Here is a 13988-nt window from a genome sequence, read left to right on the forward strand (position 1 = left end):
AGCACAACTCCCCTGCCCATGCTCTGTCAGTGGAAACATAAATAAGCCTTGCTGCCCTGCACAGGGAACGTGCACTTTTTACTCTCCTGTTTCACATGTAGTTATCCTCATTCCCAGGATGTACTTGCCCTGGGCCCTTCCTTCTCTGGCTAGAGTGAGCAGGCAGCTCTGCCAACGAGCACTAAGGGAGGCAGGCTAGGAAGGGCTATGCAAAAGACTGTGGGAAGCATTCAAAAGTAGCTACTTAACTTTTGCCCTGAATAGAAATGGAGGGAGAAACTTTTTGAAAGCACCAACCTGAAGTCCCTCTAGCTGTTCAAGAGAGAAGTCAAAGGGGTCCAATGAGGAGAAAAAAAAAAAAAAGCCCATATTTGCTAAGGGCTTGTGACACCACACATGAAAACCTAATAACGGATCTTGCAGCCAGAACAGGAGACTACCTGGTTTCGTAGAGCAGAGCACCACACAGCATCTTGCTGTGCAATCAGTGGGTTAACCAAGAAGCTTCACTCTGCTGCGTGTGGGAAGCAGTATCTCCTTGCCAAATTCCACCAATCTGAACATAACCAGCTTTCTCACTCAGCCCTTGCTCCTACGATTAGCTAGTGCTTATGCCCACCTCTGCAAGGGAGCGTAGACAAACCCCACGCTCTGTCCTCTCATGTAAGGCTTTTCCCAGCATTGACCCTTTCCTGATATCAGCTCTTATCTCCTCACTGAATCACTCTGACAAGACATGGGGTTTCCAAGGAAAAATCCCAAGTAAGGAAGCCAATATGGGTAAAACAATGATGGCTGAGGACCAGGCAGGCATGCTGCTCTCTACCATTGAGGCCAGAAGGCTTGAAAAATGCTCCTTCAGGCCCCCTACGAAAGATCACTTTGCAGATGGCTTTTCAGACAAGCCATCTCCTTCCTTTGGCAACAGGGCTTTTAAGTGGAATAGCAGTGGGATGCTCAGACTCGCAACTCCTGGGATGAAGTACCATGCTGCCTGCGTGTTAGTTTTTTGACTAAGGCCATTGAAAATAGCAGCTGTAGTCTTCCAGCCAGCCACAGCTCAGCTACTGCTCAACCATGCTCACAGAGCTTGTTGACTGCAAATATCCTATTCTACACCTTAGCAGAAAATTGTAAGAAATTAGGGGGAAACAAATACAACCATACACCTGATAAACATTTACAAGTGCACAACAAGCCTCCAGCATTCCTCCATTCCTTTCTCAGGAGCTGCTTTACCATGCAATTACAGGAGAAAACCTAAAGGTCTTCTTTTCCCCACATAACAGGTAGCTATTCTCCTTTGCTGAGCCACAAACAAGCTTTTAATCAATATATAGATTCCCATCATACAGTCTACGAGTGAACAAATTCTCACTGTGCGCTCTCCAAGCTCCTGCTTTAGCTTTTGACCACCTACCTGACCCAAGCTCCTTCAGAAATAAAACTAGAGATCTTTTGTGCTCAGGCCCTAGGGTTAGAAGAACAAATACAAAGCAGAGGAACTGAACAATTAAATAGATAGTAATTTAATTTCTTGCTGTTTAGATCAGAAAAGGGAATGATGGAAGGGATTTTTTTTTCCTGAGCTAGGACAATGGGCTCTGCATCCAGCTCCACAACTAGCACCAGCCAGTTCTTGTCTGCCTGTTTCCAGATGAGTTGTAAATGGCAAGCTGTTTATAACCTTTCCTAACCATTCTTGATAGCCCACTTGCACCAGCGCTCGGGAAAATAGAAGCATCCTGAACGCTGGCAGAGCCATCTAAGTCTTGCCCTGCTGCAAACAGGAACACACAGCCACAGGACCTAGAAGTCATCGGTTGCCTGCAAGGCCATGCCTATTTGCTTTTCTACAAAAAAGAAAATCTGCTACCATGGCAGTTGTGAGCAAAGCTTTGCCATGCCTTCACAGGCCAGGCTTAACAGCAACAGTCTGCATCTATTTATTTTTGGCACAGAGGAACGGTTGGGGTCAAAGCCAGCCCCATTCTCAAGCTGCTCTTTGTTCCCTTGCTTTACCCAATACCCCATTCCTCTCCTCATCCTCCCACGTATCCATCTCCATTTTACCACAGGTCTTAAAAATTAAACTCTGCATGAAACCAAACACCACACTTGAACATCTCCCAGCAAATGCTCTTCATGGTCACAGAAGAATACTAACCAACCCCTAAGAAACACGGATAGGAGAACAGCATGCCCTTATATGGGCAGAGGCCAGACAAGCATCTGACAAACATCAATTTTAAAGAAAAAATAATATTTATTTGTAATATAAACAAAGTCCCAATATTGGATCAGTATATATAGGGTCACTAGTTTTCCTTCATAACTCAGAAGGCAGAACCATTCCTCACTAACAAGCTCCATTTATACTACTCAGAAGATTCTTTTTTTTCTTTTAAAGAAGACAGACAGCTAACAGCACAGGAAGCCTTTACAAACCAGCTCAGCTGTAATGCAATACAGATGCACTGTCAAAAAATCCCTGAAAAAGTAAATTCCTCGATGAGGTAAGATGACATTCAGATATTCTCAGTTTGCTCACTCGCAACCGTACTTACACTCATGCTCTCCCCTAATGACCCATGATCCCAACGTTGTTATTAACAAAACCTAATGAACAGGCAAAAAAAACAAAAAACAAAACAGAAAACAAGAAAAGAAGCTCATTCCAACATTCTGATAACATCTTTAACAAAAAGAACTTTTTCAGGATGTGACAGCATCAAACATTCCTCCAGATGGAGGGTTTTTTTTTTATTATTTTTATTTTTCTTGAAAAAATGTACAAAAAAATTGGATACTTAGAAAAAAATCCGTGGCTTTTTTTTCAGTTACATGAGAGTTAAAGTGGCCAGGGAGGGGGGGAGAAAGGAAGGACTACATTGCAGCCAATAAAGAAATCTCCAAATCCGTTCTGCTCTCCTCCCAGAGATTATTACCACTTCCTCCCCCTCCCGGCTCGGTTTAAGGTGTTTGCCAAACACTAGCCAAAAATATAAACAAGTCTTCTCAGAATAGAAGGCACAGCATAAAGTTATTTGAAAGAGGAAGAAAAAAATAAAAAATCAGAACCTCTGTTGAAAGCTCCAGTCATCTCAGAATTTGCCAGTTAATATATATATTCATGTGTATATATATATATATATATAAAATTCTGTTACGACACTCTCATCATCACTTCCACATCTCCCCACTCCTCTTGCACACCGAATGTGTGCCCATTCAGTCCCATTCTGCTGTGCAACCCTCGCTCTGCCCCAGGCTCAAGCCATGTCATCCAAGCCCCAAACACGTGCACATGTGAGAAAGACTCAACCGTGCACCAGGAATGCCAACATCACGTCTCCTTTCTGTTCTCAGGAAGCTGGAATGATTTCAGGCCAGCTGGATGACTTTAAGTCAGTCAACAGGCAGCAGAAAACGAAGCTGGGCTCAGACATGCTTCTACCAACTCTGGAGGCTACAAAGAGTTTTCTCTCTGGGCAATAGCAGTGTTTTGGCAGGGGTGGCATTAAGACAAGCTTGCAGCTTAGTCACCTTGGCTGAATCAGTGCAGAGTTTGTGATTGCAAATGCAGGAGTGGTGAAGGGGGTTGCGCTTAAGCCCAATTGGCCTTCCACACATCACAAAGCTTCCTACCAGATGCTAACAACAACAGCAGCAGCATGTATCTCTCTATGGAGTACCCAGTAATATGCCAGGACATACCAAGGCTTCACAAAGTGTGCAAAATGCATTTGGTCAATATAAACATTTGATTAAAAAAATAATGATCAAACAAGAAACAGAATAAAATATCGGTTTTGCAACATCGTCTGTACAAACAGTCAGGAACTTACATATTTAAAAAGAGTTTGAACCCAAAGCTTGAGTAAGATCTATTTTTTTTTTTTTCTTTAAATCTAAAAAGTAAACTTGGGTTTTAAAACAGTCTTGGCCCAACACTTTTTGTTCAAGGTTTCCAAGTGCATAAATCTCCTCACTTTCCACAGCAAGCCAACCCCTGGTAAGCTCTTCACACGTGTACGTGCTCTGACGGTCCCAATGCACCCAGGAAAGGAGTTATTGCTGGTAACAGCTGCATTCAAAATGCTTTAACATCGCCCGTGTTAGATAAGCCCTGTAAAAAAGGCTACCTATTCAAACCACTTTCATTGGAATACTAATGAATGGCATTAGCCTTCTTAAAGCAGCAACGTGGCACCTCTGCCCAGAGAAGCTAGTCCTTCCAGAGCTGCCTGGCGAGACAGATTTTTGTAAGAGTTGAAATGCTCAAGAGAAGCAATTTGATGCCCAAGTTTCCAACCAGATGGCGCCTTCTTCATGTGGACTCCAGCGTGTTCAGCTGAAACAGGTTGTGGTTGGTGGGGGTGGTAAAGTAGAGCTGTTCACTGGGTGAGCGGTTGTCGCATGGGCTGTTGAGTCCCAGAGTCCTCTCAAAGTCCAGCAGCTGGCCCATGAAGTTAAAATTTGGGGAGATGTTGGATTTTTTCCTTTTCACAAAGTCATAGGCATCATTAAGGGACAAGTTGAGTTTCTGCATCAAGTAGGCGACGGTGACCGTTACGGACCGGCTGATGCCCGCGAGGCAGTGAACAAGGATCCCACACTTCTTGGAACGGGCCTCATCTGAAACAAGACAAGGGGAAGGGGGAGTCTATTATTCCGCACCGAGAAAGCAAAGCTTTGGAGCAGGGCCAGGTGACAGCTGCATACTCAAAGGACCAGGATGACTGCCAGAACTGGATCCCCTGCTCCTACTGACACCACCTCAAATCCCTTTGACACCTCATCCCTTCTGAAAGAGCTACTGAGAGATTCCCAGTATGCAGCAACGTGGCGCAGACCCATTTGACACAGCAAGACCACGCATCTCAGACTTTAGAGGAGAGCTTGGCACACATCCCTTTCCCGGAGAGCATCAGTACCATCTAAAGACAGACAGGGCTGGAGACAACAGCTCCAGGGAGATGCCGGGCATAGCACAGCCACCACCAAAGCAACACCTGGCCGCACACAACACAGGAGCATGGCCCAACACCATGCAAACGACTCTCCTTTGCTATTCTCATAGCAGAGAGACTTTCCACTAGAAAGTTATTTGAATGTAATCAAAGCCAAGTGAAGCCAAGCCTGAAGTGCAGGAACTTCCCTTATTGTGAAATCCTTTTCAGGACTGAAAGAAGTGCACTTCACTACAAACAAATGCTTGCGTTGGAGAAGATTTTCTCGGAACGAATGGCAGCAGGGAGTAGGAATGCAGGCTGTACCAAAAAATTGCAAAAGAACAGAAACAACATTTCCCCTCTTTGGCCACTGATTGAAAAGCACACACATGCTCATTGTCTCTCTCACAGCCAGAACAGCATGACCTCTTTATGAATTGACATCTTGATGCTAACAGAGGGACACACTGCTGAGCACACTGAGCGCATACAAGTACACAGCTTCACTTACTTCTGGGCAGCTATATTTGCAGTCTATTGCTGGACAGAGTTTGGCAGGGAGGGAGAAGGTGGCAAGAGAAAGAGGGTCCCCAGGCAAAGCCAGAAGAGACACTCTGGCACCATCAACGTGGGGGAATGCAAAGAGGCTGCAGGCAAAGTGAAATCCAGACCCAAGCCACAACAAGACCCTGTCCCAGCCTCTAAAACCAGGCAGGGATTTCCAGTGCTGTGGGCAACCACCCCCCAGCACATCCAGCCCTCCCGCCACTCTCTCCCTATTCCATATTCTTCCAAGACATTACTGTTTCTCATCTGACTTGTGCTGCAGTTCTTGGTGTTCAATTTTTAGAGTGAGATAATCTTTCATTTCCTGCCATTAAACAGAAAGCATGAGCACTGTGTTCACAGGGACACTGCCTGAACGGAGCAGGCAGCTCCCAAAAGCCACATGCCAGCAGGGACCCTGTGAGCCACCCATGATGTTTAATAATGGATTCTGCATGGGAAGCGCAGACAGATGATCAAACAGGTCCCTGATGCAGGCAAAGGTGCCCCTTGCCCATATCTACCACATTACACTTTCAACCAGATAAAAAGCCATCAAGCTTTTAATAGTTAGCGTTAGCAATGACCTGTGCCAATTTCCCAAGTAAATCAGAACTGATCAGACCATCACCAATACTCCACACAGGTCACACTGGAAGGGAGCACCTCCTTTCAGCCCAACAGACACTTCCACAAGAAAAAGCAGCAATTTTCAAAATTAGCACTAAAGGCATCCTCCCTTGTGCCCATCTCAACACCCAGCCCAGGCTGCTCAGAGGCTGTCTTGCACAGCACTTTCCCCAGCAGAGCTCTGGAGTGTAATTATTATCATTCATTGTGTTGACACTTACCTTTGGAAAAGTAACCATACAAGGAGTTAGTTACACTAGGGAGACTTCCAGCAGGATCAGAACTAGATTAGCAAATCTCCTGCTGAGAACCCTGCTCCCCCCACCCTGACACTCTAAGCACATTCGGGAAACTGCTGGCACCACTCACAGTAACAAAGCTCCCAGCAGCACTCCTTCCTGCAAGCAAAAACCAGGTGCCCAGAGCTCCACATTGCCTCAGCTCAGTGATTTCACACCATAGCGAACCCCCACTGAAGGGCAAGCAGCAGCAGGGCTGCTTCTCCTGCACTGCTCACAGGAGACCTGGCTGAAGGGCTGGAGGTCCAGACGAGGAGGACTCCATGAATCCATTCCAGCAAACATGCACCAAAGGCATCACTCCAGCAGCGTGCCACCCAGCTGCTAAGCTAGCAATGATGCCATGCCCAGAGAGGTAAGGCCAGAGACCGTCTGCAGCACCACTAGGAAGCTGCTTGCCACATTCCCAAGTGGTGAGCATGAGAAGAGACATTCTGCCAGCTACCTACCAATAAAAGCAATGGCCTCAGGAAAGAACTGAGAAAGGTTCTGGCTCCAGTGATCTGAGATGGGGATCTGCTTGTACTTGAACTCTCCGTCGTGCTCAAACATGTTTGGCAGGTTGGGAGTCACATTTAGGATGTATTTAATGCCATATTTGCCCAGGATGTCCAAGTTGGTAGAATCTTTGGCACAGCCCAGATACAGGTATGGAAGGATCTGGACTGGAAAGGCAGGCTGATTGCTGGGGATGGGGCTCCCATCTGACTCTGTCGCGCTGCTGGGTTCCCGGTCAGATTCACCATCCGAGCAGTCAGAGCTTATCCGCAGCCCTCCCAGGCCAAGGACAGACACCGGGGGAGAGTTGCTGGGTGAGGAGCTGTCAAGGTTTGTCTCGCAGTGCTCTGAATATTCAGTCTGAAACTTGTTAAAGCCACCTGGGAAAGGGAAAAGGCAGAGAGAAACGTGTTTTACTCTTCCGCACGGATGTCCTTCCATCCGAACACATGTGCACACGCTTTCAACTACCCAAGAAGTGCCATAAGGAAGGTTTCCCCCGTGCTCTTACTGAGCAAACAAATCCCAAGCAAAGAGCTTCTTCCTGAGCCTGACAAATACCAACCAAACCTCAAATGCAGGGAAAGTAACAACAAAATAAATGGCAAGACACAATCTTACTGCATTTAGCGCCATGAGATGCCAGGCTGGGGCAGTTTAGCCAGGAGCTATTATGCCATCCAGGCAGAAAAACACAGAAGTATCTGAGTCTAAAAAGACAAACTAAGAGCAAGAAGCAAATAAGGGCCATTAAAAAAAAGCCCCATACAATAACAGCATCAAGCAAGGAAAAAGGCTGTATGTTTTTCCAAAGAGCCGTTCTCACCTCTAACAAATCACTACCGCCATTTTGGCCCTTTTTTTTTTTTTTTTTTTTTTTTTTGATAGGGCAGCAACACAGGGTCACTCTGTCACTCTTCACCTAAACCAAAGCAGGGCTGAGGAGGGATGGTACCCTTCACGCCTGTCCCCAAGGCCTTCTTCCATCTCAACAGCATGGGAAGAAAAGCAGAAGCAAACACCCCTACCAACCTGCCTCCTTCCAGGCAGCACTGAACTCTCACGGAGCCATCAGTAGCGGACACAGACAAATGGTTTAATTAGAAAGGCCTCCTGGAAACTTTGTTAGCAGTGGGGTCGGGGTCACAGAGCAGGACAGGCAGCTCCTGCCGCATCCATTCACCAACATCCCCCCTCCTCCTGCGGCCGGCAGCACCGAGGAGCCATTTTGGAATTTTAATTTGAAACAGCTATCACGCTTCCCCGGAAAAAAAAAAAAAAAAAAAAAAAAAGGAGAGAAAGGGGCCACTCAGCCCCCTCGTGCTCATCGGGGAGCGCTCAGATCAACTTGAGCACCGCTCCTTCCTACTGTTCGCGATGGGGACAAGCGCCGCGGGCGAGGCAGAGCTGGACGGGACGGGCGGGGGCTGCAGCCACCCGCACAGGCGGGCAGCGGAAGAACCGCTTCAGAGGAGGAGGGGGGGGAAGGGGCCCCTCGCTCGGGGCCCGGCTCTCGGACGCCGCCGGCCACTTCGGAAGGAGGCTCCTGGGAGCGGATCTACAAACGCCCACCTCCCCTGCCCGTATCGGGGGGAGGGGCTACCCACGTTCCCCTAACTGGGGGCTCTGAGAAGTGGCGGCATTGTGAAAAGCTCTGCCGGCAGCGGCCTCCCCCGCTTCGACCCGAATGTTATTTCTTTCTCAACGCCGCCTCCCAGCGACCGGAGAGGAGCGGGGCCGCCGACAGTTGCGGAGGCCGAGGGGTGCTACGACACGGCCCCCTCCCCACCACCCCCCAGCCTCCGCGCAGGGCGCGCGTGCTGTACCCGGAGAACCCTCGCTCCTCCAACGCGCTGCCGGGGGCGGGCAGCCCCCTCCCAGGCAATCTGCTGTTCCTGAGGGGGGGGAGAAGAACGCTTTTTTGGGGGGAGGAGGGGGCTGGGAGACCATTTCTGGAAAGGAGGGGCACCCCGGGGCGGCGGTGGCACGGCCGGGGTCGGCCGAGGACAGCGCGGCGGGGCGGGCACGAAGGCTGCGGCCGCTGCCGGGGGGACGGAGAGGGGCACGAGGGAGCGGGGCGATCCCAACTCCCACCATTTTGTGCGGAGGATGGAAGCGGGGTCGGGAGAAAGGGACGAGAGCCGCCGGCGGAGAGCTCACCTTTCAGGTAGTAGGCTTTGCAGCCGTCGTCGCGCAGCTTCTGGAGCAGCAGCCCCAGCACGGAGCCGGCGGCCCCGGCGTCCTGCCAGTCGGCGGTGGCCTCGTCGTAAAGCAATACGGTGTCGGCCTTGCAGCGCTTGACGAAGCGCTCCTTGTCCTCGTGGTTGGGAATAATCGAGCGGATGGGCAGGTTGCCCTTCTTGAGGCGGCGGAGCATCAGGCCGGGGATGGCCAGATTGATGGCCGTCTCGATGTGCGAGCTCTCGAACAGCTCGTGCGAGCGGCAGTCGAGCAGCAACAGCGAACGGCCGCCGCCCGACTCCAGCTCCTCCTGCAGCCACTCGGCGCTCTTGCACGGCATCGCCGCAGCCATGGGCGCCCGCGGGGAGCTTCCCCAGACCTGCGTTTTCATGGGGCTCAGCAGCAGCCCTCCCCCCGCTCCCTTCCGCCGCGGCGGCTCGCCGTGCCGGGCTCCGCGCGGCCGTGCGTACGCGCTGCCTGCGGCCCGGAGCACAGCGGCCCCGCTCTGCCCTACGCGGCGCGCCTCATCCCGGCGGCCTCAATTAAAGCGGAGCTTCGCCGCCGGCCCTGCGTGTCATGCCGCGGGGGGCGGGCGAGGGGGCGGGGCCGGCGCGCCTCGCCCTGGCGAGGCCACGCCCCCAGCGCTCTGCACCAATGAGGTGCGGCGGGAGGGGGCGGGGGCAAAGCGCGGGAAGGGGTGCGGGGTCTCGCCGAGCGCTGCGGAGCCGGAGCGGCGCTCGGTAACAAAAGCGGTGCTGGCGGAGCTCCGCGCCCATTTGGGGAAGGGGCCTCGAAGCGGGCGGTGCTCGTGGCGCCCGTCTCCTTTTAGGCTAATTTTTAAGCCCAGCCCCTGCTGGAAACGCAGAGTCGACGCGGCGCTCGAGCGCGTGGTTATCTTCAAGCGGGCTGAGCGTCCCGCTGCAAGGCTGCGTGGGTTCGGCGGGCCGCGCTCGGAGCCGTTTGCGGATTTCATCGCTATCGGCAGAATAAATGTCTTTGGCGTTGCTGTTCCCTGACTCAAGCGTGTGCCCCAGACAGCAGAACGGCTGAAGCCAGCCACTTCCCCTTGCTCGGTTTATTTTTACTGCTGGTTGCTGTGGGAAGCCGTTGTGATTCAGTGCTGCAGTAGGAAGTTACCAGCGCAGCTCTTACAGCAAAGGATGTTGAGATTCTTATGCAAGCCGTGGTGAAAATAGCTGACCTTTCCGTTTGTTTCACAAAGCGCCTTCAATCCGTATGAAGAACAGCAAAGTGCTGTGCAAGGAAGGCTCATCAGGGTCTGAAGCCCTTTTGTGCTGCACGTCCTTCGTGTTCTCAGTGCCCAGAAACTTGCTCGGCTCCCCTCTGGAGGCGCGAGGAAGGCAGCTGTAACCACGGTGACAGCAGGAGGGAGAGATCTCACCTCCGTTTCGTGGTCGAACACAACCACGTAAGTTTCAGGACGGGACAGGCTCCAGGCTGGTGTCATCTGCGGAGGTGAGACCAGATTTCACCCGGCAGCATTAAAGAACCCTTGCCTCCTCAGCTAGGAGCCCAGGGGCTTGGGGAGAGGGCAGCACAGAAGCCCCGGCTCCTCCCGCCTTCGTCATCTCGGCGAATTCCTCCGACGCGCAGCCCTCCCGGACGTGGAGGCCGTCGGTGGGTCCCGCGGGGCAGGGCTGGCCGCTGGAGCCGGTGGCAGCCCGTCGGCTTGCTGCCCTCTTGAGTCAGCTGCTCCAAAATGCAGGGCGGCCAAGAAGAGAGTGGAAAGTGGCGATCCTGCCGAGACAGGTCCCTTCCCTCGCCTGCGTCCTCCCCGCAGCCACCTGCTGCCTGGGGACTAATGCAGAGGAAGAGCCCTCTGCTCTGCAGAGAACCGTGGGCATCACTTTCAATCTCCTGCACAGTGCATGCCACGTCTGGTTTCCTTTTCCGCAGACAAAAAACAAACGAGGTGGATCAGAAGCACCTGTCTGGGATAAGGATGCTCAGGCATGGCGGTGCAGGCTCTGGTGTTTTGGTGATGTTATCTGGTATTCACACACACGGCTTTGCTGAGATCAAAGCTCAGCACACATCCAGAAATGAGCAGCATTCAGCTCAGCTCCAAAGAGTCCCAAGTGTTTGAGAACAAGAATACACAGTGATAAAAGCAGGTTGCTTCCTTCTTCATGTTGTACCACCAAAATTGGACAGGGTTTTCCAATATTTTCCAATATTTTCCAATTCCAATAATTTTCCAAAATTCCAGATGTGTGCATCTTCCTGGTTACTGTCCTGCTGTAGGACTCTCCTCCAGCAGCCTTTCTACTCGATACCCACACTTACATCCTGGGTTCAGGCCACCTTTGCTCCGCTCTCCTGTGATGCTGATGCGACCAGTAGCTCAGGCCCCTCATGCTCCTTTCCACCTGGGTCTTTGTGTCACATTTTAGAAACACAGACCATCACCAAGAGTTAGGACAAAACAGGGGGTAACAGCATTGTTAAATGCCTAACTAAGACTCTGTCCAGGCTTGATGTAGCCCTGCAACGGGCACTGCTTCCAGCGGTAAGACAGCCACAATGTGTGCCAAGGGAGTAGCCAAAGTCAGAGGAAAGGGAAGAAGGTTCTGCAGAAGATGCCTGCAGGGAAACACGACAAAGGGAACCTAAAACGAGTAATGCAGAGTCCAGTATCCAAAGCACTGTGAGGGGTCTGAAGGCTCTAGCTGCAGGGAGGAGTGGAGGCAGGTTCCTGCTTTGGGTGAACCCCTCCCAGCCTACCTCACCTTCCCTGCCCTTGCACAATAAATATGAGGTTCTGGGACTTGAAGGACAGGTAAGTGAGGATGCTGAAGAAAGTCCATGCAGAAGGCTGTCTAGGGCGAGTCAGCCCCTCCCATGCCTCAAGACTGTCTCTGTCAGGAACAAAGGAAACATGATTGTCATAGCTGAGTCCTTCTAAGGGAAACTGAGGGCTCGATGTACTGACAAGTTCCTACCCACAGGGCAGTCTGCTGCCTCTCTGGGGCCTGGGTCAGGAACATCACACAGAAGCTCCCTGGTCTGGTGTGGCCGTCTAATTACTGCCCACTTCTGCTAGTTTGGGCTTGCAGCAATGAGGTCATGGGGAGAAGAGGGCAGGCTATCAAGAGGGACTTTAAAATTGAGCCTGGGGCAAGAATGTCAGGGATGGTGTGAGACCGACAGCCCAGCTGAATTGCATCTACACCAATGCATTCAGTATGGGCAACAAGCAGAAAGAGCTGGAAGCCACTGTGTGCCAAGAAAACTGTGAGTTAAATGCTATCAGTGAAACGTGGTAGGACTACTCTCATGACTGCATTGCTGCAATGGAGGGCTATAAGCTCTTTAGAATGGATAGGCAAGGAAGGAGGGGCAGTGGTGTGGCTCTCTATGTTAGGGAGTGTTTCTGTGTTGTAGAGCTCAGTGCTGGGAATGGTAATGTTGAGTCCTTAGGGTAAGGATGAAGGGAAAGGCCAGAAAGTCTTACATTCTGCTGGGAGTCTGTTATAAACTTCCCAACCATGATGGGAAGTTTATATCATCTGTCTTCCAGGATGGAGAGAGAAATGAAGCCTTCCAGAATCCGTTGACAGATATCATGTGATGGCCAGCTTGTAGTCATGGGGGACTTCAGCTTACCTGATGTTTGCTGGAAATACAATGCAGCAGAGAGGAAGTAATCTAGGAGGTTTCTAGAGTGTGTGGCAGATAACTTCCTGAGGCAGCTGGTAAGAGAGCCCACCAGGGGAGGTGCTCTGCTAGAGCAGAGGAACAGAGAAGGACTGCTGAGAGATGTGGAGGTTGGAAGCTTTCTTGGGCAAAGTGACCACAAAATGGTAGAGTTCCCAATTCTTGGTGAGGTCAGGAGAGGGGTCAGCAAAAAAAATGCTGCCTTGGGCTTCTGGAGGGCAGACCTTGAATTGTTCAGGACCCTGGTAGGGAGGGTCCCTTGGTGTTCAGTCCTGAAGGGCAAAGGGGTCCAGGAAGGCTGGACACCCCTCAAAAAGGAAGTCTTAGAGGCATAGCAGCAGGCTGTGCCCCTGTGCCATAAGATGAGCTGGTAGGGAAGATGAGCAGTGTGGATGAACAGGGAACTTTTACTGAGACTCCAGGAAAAAGAGAGTATGTGACCTTTGGAAGAAGGCTTAGGCAAGTTGTGAGAAACACAAAGACGTCATCCAGAGGGAAAATTAGAGAGGCCTTCCGGGGCCGAGAAGGCCAATGGCATCCTGGCTTGTATCATAAACAGTGCAGCCAGCAGGAGCAGGGAGGTATCACCCTCTGTACTCAGCTCTGGTGGGGCCACATCTCGTGTGCTGTGTTCAGGTTTGGGTCCCTCACTACAAGAGAGACATTGAGGCTCTGGAGCGGGTTCAGAGAAGGGCAAAGAAGCTGATGAGGGCTCTGGCACAGGCCTTATGAGGAGCGGCTGAGGCTCAACGGAGACCTCATTGCTGCCTAAAGCTCCCTGAAGGGAGGTTTGTGGTAAGGTGGGGTTCAGCCTCTTCTCCCATGTAATCATCAATAGGATGAGAGGGAATGGCCTCAAGTTATGCCAGAGGAGATTCCGTTCGGACATTAGGAAGAATTTCTTATCAAAGGGTGGTGAGATGTTGGAGCAGTCTGCCCAGAGAAGTGGTGAAGTCGCCATCCCTGAAGGTGTTCAAGATGGATGTAGATACGGCACTGAGGGACATGAGCGTGCACGGTAGAGATAGGTTGGCAGTTGGACCAGATGATTATACTGGCCTTTCCAACATTAGTGAATCTATGAGTCTATGATGGTATGCAGCTTAGGTGTGGGATAGGGTTTCCAAGCATCTGAAGACTAAAGTAAAAGTACTTGCAGTCAGAAGCTAGACAGTTAAGTAACATTTCATTCTTACTCTGA

The 13988-nt window shown here is 51.0% G+C and overlaps 1 protein-coding gene across 1 annotated transcript; it reads right to left on the reverse strand.

Moving 5' to 3' along the window:
* Positions 1-2246: 2246 nt before the first annotated feature.
* On the reverse strand, positions 2247-9526 carry DUSP7 (dual specificity phosphatase 7). Its single transcript, XM_042823758.1, has 3 exons — positions 9089-9526; positions 6880-7308; positions 2247-4638 (listed from the first exon to the last, which is right to left on the reverse strand). Exons 1-3 carry the CDS (start codon positions 9498-9500, stop codon positions 4331-4333), a joined length of 1149 nt encoding a protein of 382 aa, XP_042679692.1. The 5' UTR covers positions 9501-9526; the 3' UTR covers positions 2247-4330.
* Positions 9527-13988: the final 4462 nt, after the last annotated feature.

Source organism: Centrocercus urophasianus, unplaced genomic scaffold, assembly GCF_019232065.1.
Source record: "Centrocercus urophasianus isolate 14NV4802_14NV808 unplaced genomic scaffold, USGS_Curo_1.0 seq_22, whole genome shotgun sequence".
Classification (NCBI taxonomy): domain Eukaryota; kingdom Metazoa; phylum Chordata; class Aves; order Galliformes; family Phasianidae; genus Centrocercus; species Centrocercus urophasianus.

What these genes read in the sequence shown, in the direction of transcription:
- DUSP7 (XM_042823758.1), bottom strand. Translation starts at nt 9,500, where the DNA reads ATGAAAACGCAGGTCTGGGGAAGCTCCCCGCGGGCGCCCATGGCTGCG. An exon ending in CAAAGCCTACTACCTGAAAG is followed by an intron (nt 7,309 to 9,088) that starts GTGAGCTCTCCG and finishes TCCCTTTCCCAG; the next exon opens with GTGGCTTTAACAAGTTTCAG. An exon ending in TGAGGCCATTGCTTTTATTG is followed by an intron (nt 4,639 to 6,879) that starts GTAGGTAGCTGG and finishes GTCTTGTTTCAG; the next exon opens with ATGAGGCCCGTTCCAAGAAG.